At 39.6% G+C, this 12,938-nt stretch overlaps 1 protein-coding gene across 6 annotated transcripts in view; it reads right to left on the bottom strand.

The window, feature by feature from the left end:
* The window catches only part of RUFY2 (RUN and FYVE domain containing 2), a 49,551-nt gene extending 36,917 nt beyond the window's left edge, over nt 1-12,634 (bottom strand). The window contains exons 1-6 of one of the 6 annotated variants that reach the window (XM_030335537.1): nt 12,570-12,634; nt 10,492-10,665; nt 6,437-6,554; nt 3,234-3,335; nt 1,317-1,440; nt 1,061-1,122 (exon numbers count right to left, since the gene is read on the bottom strand). In XM_030335537.1, the coding sequence (XP_030191397.1) occupies nt 1,061-1,122; nt 1,317-1,440; nt 3,234-3,335; nt 6,437-6,554; nt 10,492-10,665; nt 12,570-12,573 (584 nt within the window). In that variant the 5' untranslated portion in view covers nt 12,574-12,634. Of the gene's footprint in view, nt 1-1,060; nt 1,123-1,316; nt 1,441-3,233; nt 3,336-6,436; nt 6,555-10,491; nt 10,666-12,137; nt 12,502-12,569 lie in introns of those variants that run through there. The other 5 variants (XM_030335538.2, XM_030335539.2, XM_030335536.2 and 2 more) reach the window with 5 other exon arrangements.
* Nucleotides 12,635-12,938: the final 304 nt, after the last annotated feature.

Below are 12,938 nucleotides of genomic sequence, written 5' to 3'. Positions count from 1 at the left end.
CTCTGTCCCAAAAATAAATAAACGTTGAAAAAAAAAAAAATTTAAAAAAAAAAAAATCTAGTACTAACAAGTAATCTATTTAACAATACCATTAAAAAATATATTTAAGAATTCTTTTTGCATCAGGGCTCCTGTGAGGCTCAGTCAGTTAAGTGCTGACTTCCACTCAGGTCATGATCTGGCAGTTCATGAGTTCTGGCCCCTTGTCAGGCTCTGTGCTGACAGCTCAGAGCCTGAAGCCTGCTTCAGATTCTGTGTCTTCCTCACTCTCTGCCCCTCCCCCACTCATGCCCAGTCTCTCTCTCTCTCTCTCTCTCTCTCTCTCAAAAATAAAATAAACATTAAAAAAAAAAAAAAAAGACGGGGTGCCTGGGTGGCTCAGTTGGTTAAGCGTCCAACTTCGGCTCAGGTCATGATCTCACAGTTCCTGGGTTTGAGCCCACATGGAGCTCTGTGCTGACAGCTCACAGCCTAGAGTCTGCTTCGGATTCTGTGTCTCCCTCTCTCCCTCCCCCACTCATTCTCTCTCTCTGTCTCAAAAATAATGTTAAAAAAAAATTTTTTTAAGAATTTCTTTTGCATCAGTATATTTTTTATTGAAATATACTTGATATAACTATAAATTTAAGGTGTATATATTATTTTGATACATTTGTGATAGGACTCCAACTGTAGCAATAATTAGCACAGCTATTATGCTACATAGTTATCCTTTCTCTTAGCTGGAATGAGTGTATTTTAAATTTAAACACTGGATCTTGAAATGAACCAGCATTTGTAAACTTGTGAATAAGTTTTCATCTCTTTTACCACAAAAAACAGCTGATTATTAAAATAGGTCTCAAGAACAGGTGTGACCAAAAGTCATACCTCGTATTAAAGCCTCCTTCTAAGTGATTTTTGCTTTGTGAAACTTTTATATGGAAGCAAAACAAAATAAAGCAGGAACTATGCACAAAAAAGTAAATAAAAACTATATTATCAGTAGATGGACCCCATGGTGATTTGTAAAGAGCTCCACAGAAAATACAACATGTGAAATAACTTAGGAAAATCGTACCTTTCTTTATTTCCAATATCTTCTTCATTCTTTAAATACATGGAAAAATCAATCACTCCAACCTAAAGTAAATAATGTTATTTTTATTTAAAGGGGAGAAATATTAGAAGTACATTTAACATGCAACTGAATTTCACTCTTAAGTTTCCTTTCATGTTTAATAGCACTGTTTACAATTTAGAGTTGTAAACTGGATCCAAGAGGAACAGCACAAACTAAAAACTCTCTGCATTTGGTTTTGGTCACTTTCACTTACTTGTGAGTCTAAATCTTCTCCCTTTACACAGAGATTAGCATCTATCACATTCAGGCCAACCAGCAGCCCAACAATCACTGCTCCTTCTTCTTCCATCATTAGTGCATGATACTCATAAAATTCACTGTGGAAATCAAAATAAAAAGCTTAAAACACAAATTTCTTTCAAACATAAATTTAAAATCTCAGCCCAGTAATATAAACATGAAATCCATACAAATTAGGTCTCTTCAAATCAGCTTTTCTAGATGTGAATAACAAACATTTTGAAATATTAGTGTCTATATAGACAACGCAAAAGAATGGGAAAGAGAAAAGAGAAAAAAGAATTTTGAGACAGAGAAAGAAAAGAGAAGCAAAGAAATATATATCAAAAGAAAAAGAGGCATCACTGAGGTCTGGAATGTCTGTGACTCTCAGAAGACATAGTGACTATTACTGATCTGATTACAATACTTGTCAGAGTTGACTTTTCAAGCCTAGGATTTATTAAGAGTCTTGGGACAGTAGGTAATGATATATGAAACATTTCAAAGCCCATGTTCAAATCAACATTTGATATGTACATTGCAAGTGTTCTTAATAATCATCAACTAAAGATACTTATGGATATCTATATACTAAAAAATGTTCAAACAAAGGACTTGTGAAAGAAATAGGACAATCTAAAAACTAAGACTTGACAATTATGTATTCATGGAACTAATTACCATGGCCTCATGCCTTCCTCAAGAAGTCCCATTTACAGTATTTAATCACTTTCATTGACCTTCAGAATATTATTGAGAAATTGCTGATGCTTAAAGTATGGTCATTCTCATTTAACAAATGGGAAAAACCAAGATGTATAACCAGAGTCATAAGTAAAACCAAAAATGACCAGATTTGGGGCACCTGGGTAGCTCAGTTCGTTAAGCATCCAACTCTTGATTTTGGCTTATGTCATGATCTCACAGTTCGTGAGATAAAGCTCCACATTGGGGCTCCATGCTGACAGTGTGGAGTCTGCTTGGGATTCTCACTCTCCTCCCTCTCTCCCCCTCCCCCTGCTCATACACAGTCTCTTTCTCTCTTTCAAAATAAATAAACATTAAAAAAGAAATGACCAGATTCTCCAAAACATTAGAGAGGCACTCCAAGAGAAGAAGTGCAAATGGAGGGACAGCCATGGGCTGCTCCCTTTGACAACTGATTATCTTACTTTGAAATTTTCAAAGTCTGCTTAAAAATATATGGCCTTCGGGGCACCTGGGTGGCTCAGTCAGTTGAGCATCCGACTTCGGCTCAGGTCATGGTCTCGCAGTCCATGGGTTCGAGCCCCGTCAGGCTCTGTGCTGAGAGCTCAGAGCCTGGAGCCTGCTTTGGATTCTTTGTCTCCTTCTGTTTCTGCCCCTCCCCCACTCATTCTCTCTCTCTCTCTCTCTCTCTCTCTCTCTCTCTCTCCCCCTCTCTCTCTCTGTCAAAAATAAACATTAAAAAAAATTTTTTTTTTAAATATATGGCCTTCAATTTAAACTGACAGTTTAAAAAGTGCCCACAACACAGGTGAAACAGTAGTTTAGTATGTAAAAAGAAACCTCTTGAATTAAAGTTCCAAATCCCAATACGAATTTTTATTCATAGAATTAACTCTAATTTAGAAAAAAAAATGAAACTAACTTACAAATATAACACATAAATAAATTTCCTGCTTATCAGCCAAAACAAAGCTTATGGTACTCATTTTTTAGGCTAGTTCCTGATCCGTGTTATGTCCTTACCATGATTTTCTCTCTCATGTTGCTCTTCTTTTATTTTATACCATCTTATTGTATTTGTGTCTCCTTTTGTACCACATCTTTAATTCTCTTTGGAAAATAGGATATAAATGAAATTTTTAAAATGAAAATGAACATGATATAATGGTATGGTACTAACCTTAGGAGATCCCTTTGAATAATTAAGCAACGCAGGTAATCAGCCATTTTTTTTTGCATGAGGGCTAATCGAAGCCATGCTCTTGCACGACCCAGGGGGGTCCTAAAAAGCAAAACGAACTGGTCAGAAAACTGTTCCAACCCTTATAGAATATGTAGTCTATTATACTATTTCTGTTGAGGTACATATTAATAAATAAAAACTGCAATTTATCATGGTTTCATCTTTGTGTCTACAGTTTTAAGCTAGCTCTTTGAGCATGCAATCTAATCCCTGGGAGCTATTTAAGTCTCTATGGTAAACCTGCACCTGCAAGACATCTAGGTAACATTTTATGCCTTAGGAGAAAGGACTCTGAATAGTGAGGCTATTTCTATAAGAAATATTTTGTCCAAACAGACCTAACCCTCTAAAGATGAATATGCAAGGAGCTCCTGGCTGGCTTAATCAGTACAGGTAGTTCAAGAGTAGTTCAAGAGCCACACTGGGCATAGAGGTTACTTAAAAAATAGTAGTAATAATAATAATAATAAAAGATGAATATACAAAATGCATCAAATAAGGCAGTATAATGCCTTCAAAAAGTAACTGACAGTATGGGATGCCTGGGTGGCTCAGTCAGTTGAGCATCCGATTCTTGATTTCAGCTCAGGTCATGATCTCAGGGTTCATGAGTTCAAGCCTCACATCCAGCTCTGCACTGACAGTGAGGAGCCTGCTTGAAATTCTTTCTCTGCCCCTCCCCTTCACACATGCTCTTTCCCTCTCAAAAATAAACATTAAAAAACAAAAGTAACTGACATCATATCTGAATTTTAAAAATCATAACAAAGAAGGCACTGAGCTTAAAAAAAAAAAAAAAAAAAAAAAAAAAAGGCATTGAGCTGGTAATTAATTAAAGAGAAATCACCAGGCTGCTTGTTATTTTTCAAATGTTTCTCTATCCAGTTGTCCATAAAAAATTCAATCTCACGCATCTTATCCAAGTTCTATCATTTAGTAAAAGTAAAAGCAAATTTTACAGAATATGTATGGTTTCTTAAAGAGAAAGATATCATTCACACTTTTATGTTTTCTTATACAAAGAATGTTTCAGGGGCGCCTGGGTGGCGCAGTCGGTTAAGCGTCCGACTTCAGCCAGGTCACGATCTCGCGGTCCGGGAGTTCGAGCCCCGCGTCAGGCTCTGGGCTGATGGCTCAGAGCCTGGAGCCTGTTTCTGATTCTGTGTCTCCCTCTCTCTCTGCCCCTCGCCCGTTCATGCTCTGTCTCTCTCTGTCCCAAAAATAAATAAACATTGAAAAAAAAAAACTTTAAAAAATAAAAAAAAAAAATGTTTCAGCAGGTATTATGGGAGGAAAATTAATCTTCACAACAAAGAGCTAATGAGATTTTTATGGTTTAGCATTTTAATGAATACCATTCTTCAGAAAACATTTTTTACTCTTGTAGAGTTAGGCTTTTTAAAAACAATATGAACATGTATTTTCATATTAAAATAACCAAATTGTGTATTTCTAAGATTTTATTTTTAAATAATCTCTACACCCAATGTGGGGCATGAACTCACAACCCCAAGATCAAGAGCCAGCCAGGCACCCCTGCTTATACTTCTCTTTTTGAGACTTATAATTCCCTTTTTCTTCTATCTTTGCTGAAAATCACTATCCTTCTTAATATATCATTATAAGATACATCAAGTGTGAACATCACTTGCTATTTAACTCTAAAACCTGAGTTTGAGGGGCACCAGGCTGGCTCAGTTGATACAGCATGTGACTCTTGATCTCAGCATGAGTTCAAGCCCCACACTGAGTATAGAGATTACTTACAAAAAATAATAATGATAATAAATAAGAATAAAAATAAAAACTGAGTTTGAATCCTCACTCTGCCATGTATTAACTATAACTTCTCTGACCTTTATTTTTCGCATTTATGTAATTATTATAATAATCTCTACCCTGTAAAACTGAAGTAAGCGCTAAATGAGACAATTCATGGAAAACAATCATTTTATTACCCTGATACAGTGCTTAATAAACAGTAGCCATTTACTTTATCATTCAATTAACTACAACTTGGAAATATTTGGATGTTGTGTTAACAGCCAGAAAACCCTACCATATTCCCTGTAACACGTAAAACTCTCAATTATAAAGCTAAGAGAAAGTACACTGATAATCTGACAGAAAACGCAACGTTTACAACATATTATATATATTTGTTTGGTGAAATGGGCACATGACACTATACATCCCAATTTTCAGAGAAAAAAAGTAATTTGCACCAGTCCCATATATATAAATGTCTTATATGAGAATTCAAATCTCCTGAGCCTATGCCCTGGATTTAACCTAAATCAGGCTTCAGCAAATAGTTACTTGCTGCCGACTAGCTTACTCCTGCAAACTAGCTTAACACTCAGGAAACAGAAATGCATAATTGACACATCTTATTTTATTTTAATTTTTTTTAACGTTTATTTATTTTTGAGACAGAGAAAGAGCATGAAGGGGGGAGGGTCAGAGAGAGGGAGACACAGAATCTGAAACAGGCTCCAGGCTCTGAGCTGTCAGCACAGAGCCTGACGCAGGGCTCGAACTCACGGGCCGCAAGATCATGACCTGAGCTGAAGTCGGCCGCTCAACCGACTGAGCCACCCAGGCGCCCCGACACATCTTATTTTAAAGGGACCTACAGTTTCCTGCAATACAATGCAGAATTGAAGTCACAGAATAAAGGAGTGAATACAGTGATAGGGTATAAATGGAAAAGCAGTTAGTTCTTACTGAAGGGGCTAAAACAGGGGGCACCTGGGTGGCTCAGTTAAGTGTCAGACTTTGGTTCAGGTCATGATCTCATGGATTGTGGGTTCGAGCCCACATCAGGCTCTGTGCTAACAGCTCAGAGCTTGGAGCCTGCTTTGGATTCTATGTCTCCCCCTTTCTCTCTGCCCCTCCCCGACTTGCGCTCTGTCTCTCTCTCTCAAAAATAAACCTTAAAAAAAACCGAAGAGGCTAAGAGAAAGTTCATAAAGGAAATGAAATTTGAGCTAAGCCAAATAGAAAGAATAGAATTTTATTAAGAGAGAATGCAAAAAGGCTACTTATAGCTAAGAGAAGATAATAGAGTGTAAGGTACTTTTAAGAAACAGTAAATATTCTTTTGTGGTCAGAAATGAACAAGTAATAAGATTACTTACTTGAGACCAGGTAAATCCCGGACACTGGCTCCTATTTCCTCTGCTTCTGGGTACAGCTTTTCCACCAGTTCCAAGGGGCCCCAGATAGTTTTGTTATAACTCAAAAATGATTTTCTTACTGAAAAAAAAAAGTACATATAATGCATACAACTTCAACATATAAAATTGTAATAACTTCCTTTTAAATATTTAGTTTCAACGTCCTTTCCTCTCTTATCACTACACAGCCCTACTGATCAGAAACCTATTTATCAGGATCCTGATATTTTTCCTTATCAGAAATATGCATCTTGGCCATTCTTCCCTATGAGAAATATGCAGGCAGGTAATTAAAGTAAAAAAATAACTGGGATTATTCTTTACCAGTATCAAAATAAAGAAGTTTGGCAGCCCTAGCAGGGTGATCTTTATCAGCTTATTAAATAAACCAAAGACAAATAAGTAGTTATTTTACTTTTAACATAAAAGGTGTGAGAATTGAGTAATATAAAACTATGAAATCACTACATATTTCTTTTTTAGTACTGATCAGATCTCCTGCAGATCAAGGGTGATTATCATATGCACTAACCAAGGACAATCACCAAGATAAGCAATTTTTCCTTTCGGGGGAAAAAATCAGCACAAAGTAGCTTCACATTGATTCATCAAGACAAGCCTATGACTGTTAGGACATGCCTCCTGATATTTTGTGAAGTAAAGGCAAATAAATTCAGAAAAGAGTTTAGGTATACCTGGATGGCTTAGTGGGTTAAGCATGAGAATCTTGATTTCAGCCCAGATCATGATCTCACAGTTCCACGACAGCTCTGCACTGACAGTGCGGAACCTGCTTGGGATCCTCTCTCTCCCTCTCTCTCTGCCCCTCCCCGACTTGCTCTCTTTCTCTCCCTCTCTCTCTCTCAAAAATAAATTATTTAAAAAAAAAAAAAAAAGGAAAGAAGAGTTTAAAATTTAACTATTTGGCCATCACTTTGCAAATTCCATTTCTGCAGCATGGGAGAAAATAAAGGTTTTTGTCACTGCTATTTTTTTTAAATAAAAGTTTGTCGAAAAGCAAATTAAAGCTCAAGGTGTTAGGAGTGCCTTGGGTGGCTCAGTTGGTTAAGCGTCCGACATGGGCTCAGGTCATGATCTCGCAGTTTATGGGTTGGAGCCCTGCGTCAAGCTCTGTGCTGTCAGCTCAGAGCCTGGAACCTGCTTGGGATTCTGTGCCTCCCTCTCTCTCTCTCTCTCTGCCCCTCCCCCACTCATGCTCCAACTCTCTCTCAAAACTAAGTAAACATTTAAAAAAACAATTCTTTTTAAACTCAAGGTGTTAGATCAGATTGGTGGCTTCTTGATGTATTGAAAGAAGTATTTAGAGACAGATAATATTAAGAGTAGGAAAAAATATGATGTTTGATAAATCAGTGAAGCCTTCATAGAGGCCAGTTGCCTATATCCTTTGACCCAGTAATTCTACTCCTAGGAATCCTCTCCTAAAGAGAGCAAGTATACAAACACACGTACCCAACAATGTACTTACAGTACAATTTTTTTTAACTTTATTTATTTTGAGAGAGAGAGAGAACATACAAGTGGGGAAGGGTCAGAAAGAGAGGGAAGGAGAGAGAGTCCCAAGAAGGCTCCGCGATGTCAGTGCAAAGCCCAACATGGGGCTCAAACCCATGAACTGTGAGATCTGTGAGAACTGAGCCAAAATCAAAAGTCATAAGCTTAACCACCTGAGCCACCCAGGAGCCCCAACACAATATTAATAGTAAAAAACTGGAAGCAACCTAAGGGTACACTAAGAGGAGGACAGTTAATTAAGTTATGGTATACATATACTATGAAACTTTACAGAGCCATTAAAAATGTGATAAAGATCTCTATGTAAATGGAAAGATCTCCAAACCGTATCACCAATCTTTTAAAACAAAGTCACAGAATAATACTTATAGCATAATTCTATATACAGTAAAAGAAAAAAAAAACAACAGAAAAGAGCTAGAACAATGACAAGGAATAGACAAGGAAGAGAATGAAGGAAACAGTTTTTGTTCTATGTGCTTCTATGTTGTTTGGTTCATGTACAAAAAGAGTAGATTTCACTATTCTTTACACAATTTTTAAGATTACTTTGTTTTCAGAGCACCTGGGTGGCTCAGTGGGTTGAACATCCAGCTGTTGGTTTCAGCTCAGGTCAAGATCTCAATTTGTGAGATCAAGCCCTGCATGGAGTCCTGGGATTCTGTCTCTCCCTCTCTCTCTGCCCCTCCCACCGCATGCACCTGTGTGCACACTCTCTCTCTCTCTCAAAATAAATAAAATAAAAAAAAATTACTTCATCCTCAATTGAAGAGAAAGTGGAATCTAAAAAAAACAAAATAAAAACCAGAACAGAGTGGTGGTTGCCAGAGGCAGAGAGTGGAGGCAGAGGAAATGGGTAAAGGTAGTCAAAAGGTATAAACTTCCAGTTATAAAATAAGTAAGCCATAAGGATGTAATGTACAGCATGATGACTACAATAATACTGTCATATATTTGAAAGTTGCTAAGAGAGTAAATATTAAAAGTTCATCAAAAGAAAAAAATTGTAACTATGTATGGTGATGGATATCACCATATTGTGGTGATCATTTCACAATACATAAAAATATCATATTATGTTGTATACCTGAAAATAATGTTAATTATATCTCAATAAAAATTTTTAATTAAAAAAAGAAATTAGTACTTTAATAACATCACATAGAGTCTCAAATTTCGATGTCAAGGCTCCTTCTCAATTTTATGTAAAGCTCTTTTGCTGTTTACATTGATCCTCACTTTCCTGCCCCTTAGTCAGAACTTCTAGGTCTGCCCAACTTAACCAGGTTCATACTATACCAACAAGGAACCAGGCAAGTTTCTTTTGCATTATAATAGTCACTTCTTTTGCATTATAATAGTCACTTGGGTATAAACTCTTACTCACAGAGCCCCTACACAGCTGATCAAAAGAAGTAGAGACCAAAACTACCAACAACTGTTAATACAATAAGTAAAAGAATAGTTATTACACAATGTATATTAAATAACTAAATATAATATAAACATTTCACAAGTAACAATAAATTCAACTGTGTAGAAGAATACAATATCCACTATTATCATCATTTCCAGGGAACACTCACATTTCTACGATAACCCAATCCAGAAGAAAATCTTTCTAGATCTCTTCCAGGGTCCCAAGGAGGTTTATATTTCAACAATCAACTATTTTTAAAAAAAATTTTTTAATGTCTATTTTTGAGAGAGAGACAGCATGAGTGGGGAAGAGGCAGAGAGAGAGGGAGACACAGAATCTGAAGCAGGCTCCAGGCTCTGAGCTGTCAGCACAGAGCCCAACATGGGGCTTGAACTGACAGACCACAAGATCATGACCTGAGCCTAACTGGGACTCTTAACCGACTGAGCCACCCAGATGCCCCAGCAATCAACTATTTTAATGTATTTGTTCAATAGGGCTGAAACTAGCAATAAGACTTCATATTGGGATCACTAAGCTTAATTTTTTTTTTAATTTTAACATTGTTTTAAGCTTAAAATTTTTTAAGTAACTCTATAATTCCCCTAGAAAACAAATCACTTCAGAATATGTGGGGGGTGGGGGGGAGGAAATGGAAAATGTTTTTACAAAACACTAAGTAGGCAGATTTTTTTTTTTTTTTTTTTTTAATTTTGAGAGAGAATGAGCAGAGCAGGGCAGGGCCAGAAAGAGGTAGAGAGAGATTCCCAAACAGGCTCCAATGTGGGCTCGATCTAATGAACCGGAGCCAAAACCAAGAGTCAGATGCTTAACCAAATGAGACACCAAGGAGCCCCTAAGTAGGCATTTTCCAAAGACAACTTATTTAAGAAAACATAAAGCAGTAGGCTGTTTTCTCCCAAAACCAACCCACCCAGTATTTTTCAAATGTAAAGTAACAATAATTATGACCTCAACAAATATCACATTTTCCAGGATGTTTAAGATGGAACAAGGGGATTATAAATTAATTAGGTTTTTTTTTTTAATCTCATGATACCTTTAAGACCATGTTTCAGACAATGTTCCATAACAACAAAGAACTGCTGCAAGGGGGGATAGTCAGAATCCAAAGTGCGGCCAAAGCTCAGAGCAGATTCAATGAGTCCTTTGATACTCAACTTAGCCATGTTTAACAAGTTTGCTCTCTCTACAGCTGTGGGGTCTTTTGTAGCTGAAAGCACAAGAAAGGAGTCCATCATCATTTGCAAGACATGACATTGAAAAATATATAAACCCTTTCATTCTGCTGTAAAATGAACAATGCTGTTTTTCTCTGGTTGACAAATTAGTCTCCCTAACTAACCCACGCTTTTTTTTTTTTGTCTCTCACACACACCATAGAACATTACCATGCCTATCCAAGACACAGTTTATGGATTATTCTCAAGACCGTGCAAATTTGTTATTTTCTGGTATTTATTTTACTTTTTGTGGTACCTCTTCAGGGAGAATGAATTTTGATTTTTTTTTTTTTAATGACTTCTGGAGCTAAGATTGGAGTAATAACATATTTAAGAGTCTCATGCAAAAGGTGGACAGCAGTAGTCCAAGGATGAATCTCAAGGCAAAAAATGTTCAGAACTGGCAATAAAAGGCAATTACAATTTTAAAATTACAGTATCATCTATAAATATGACAGGTAAATAAAAACAACTGGACAAATAAGGGGATACAGGCAAAGCCATTCAATTCTTTCATTTTAGTCCTCTTTCCATCTTGTTTTTTCATTGCTACTGTAGTTCTGTATTTCATGACTCCTTTATTTTCCCAGAGGAAATAAAAGCAGAGTCCTTATTTCACATTTAAGTTTCCTGCCCTTCCACACAGCTGATTGTCAAAAACTAAGTTAACAGATATATTTAAAAAAAAAAAAACTGATTTTTAATTGATATATTCATATCACAAAACTCTTTTTCTTCCCCACAAATTTTATTCTTAATTTAGAAATTCAGATGTTTCCCCCTATTCTCACCACTGTTGTGACAGGCAGGAATATTTACAGCCAACACAGATGACAAAATGAAGTGCAGAAAAATGAAAGCACTTAGTATAACCTTTCATAATCTCTGGCAAATCTACTAGTCCAAGTGAACCAAGTGTCGGTTCCTCCTCTACTGAGCAAAAGTCCAGGGTTTCCAATGATCCAGTATTCAAGTTCTGAGCTAAGGGTGAAACCTGAGTCAGAATTCTAAGCAACTAAAAATGCAAACACCCACAACAGCTATGACCAAGCTAACTGGTGGAAAATCTGCACACACATCATTCCTTCAAATCTGCATCGTGGTAGGATTCCCTCATTTTTCGGAAACCACTTGATGTTTCATAATCTGTACCAATTCTCATTTTTCTTAACAGTGTGGATCACGATCCGTAACTTGTGAAGGGACAAGCAGACAAAAGGCGCCTTTACAGCTGCTCCGAGGCAGGTCCATGCTCCGCGCCCGCAGCTTCCTCGCCCGGGAGCGTTTACACGCCGACCGCGCCCCGCCCGGGCTCGAAGATGTGTCCGGCTCTTCGCAGCCCCAACAAGGCCAAGAGCCAGTCCCCTCATCTTGCCCGGGCCCAGAGTCCCCTCCCTGCCTCCCTGCAGTAAGGCTGCCCAAAGGGCTCGGGGCGCCCCCAGGTTCCCCACGGAGGGCTCACCCGGGGTCCTGCGCGGCATCGCTGCACCTCTCCCGCCCTTGGCGTCGGGCACCCAAGCCAAAACCTGAGACGCGTCTTCCCTCCGCCACCCCCAAACCTGAAAAGTCATCGCCCGTCCGCGGCTGTTCCACCGACCCGGGAGCGGCCCCCTGGCCGACCCTGGCTTCGCCCCTTGGAAGTCGTCAGACAAGGAGCCCTCGGCCATTAGGCCCTAGAACCCGGGCGGGGTCGGAAGGGAACAAGGGGCGGCCGCGCGTTGCCATGGCGATCCCCGGCGCCCCCGAGTCCCCGGCTGCCCCCGCCCAGGTCCAGGCCCGGACTCGGGCCCCAGTGGCGACCCGAGGCCTCGGTGCCTATCACCACGGGTCCTCCTCGCCCGGCCGCGTCCTAGGACGGAGAGCCCAGGGTCCGCTCTCGGTCCGCTCCCCTTACCCATGGCGGCGACGGCGGCGCGGTCTCGGGCGGGGACGCCCTGGGCCCCGCCAGCAGATTCCTTCAGGCGCGCGGCGGCCGCCACGGCGTCTGCCACCAGGCCTGCCGCGGCCCACAGCGCTCCCGGCGGCGGGAGGACGCCCGGGCGGTCCCGCGGCGCCGCGAGTGGGGGGCCGCGGGGCCTGCAACCGGCGGGAGAGAAACCCGCCCTCGCCAGGCCTCCTCGCGTCCAGTCGGACCGGAAGGAGAAGAAAGAGGAGCGTGAAGGTGACCTCGCGTGTGAGGAGCCTGAGGCCGGTCACCGGCCGGACCACCAGTCTCTCACCCGGGGGCTTCGCTGGCGCGCTGGGGCCGCTTTGCCAAAGGGTG

The sequence above is a fragment of the Lynx canadensis genome, chromosome D2, assembly GCF_007474595.2.
Source record: "Lynx canadensis isolate LIC74 chromosome D2, mLynCan4.pri.v2, whole genome shotgun sequence".
In the NCBI taxonomy this organism is placed as follows: domain Eukaryota; kingdom Metazoa; phylum Chordata; class Mammalia; order Carnivora; family Felidae; genus Lynx; species Lynx canadensis.
Note: the sequence above shows the minus strand (reverse complement) of the source record. Positions and strands in the feature narration are given on the sequence as shown.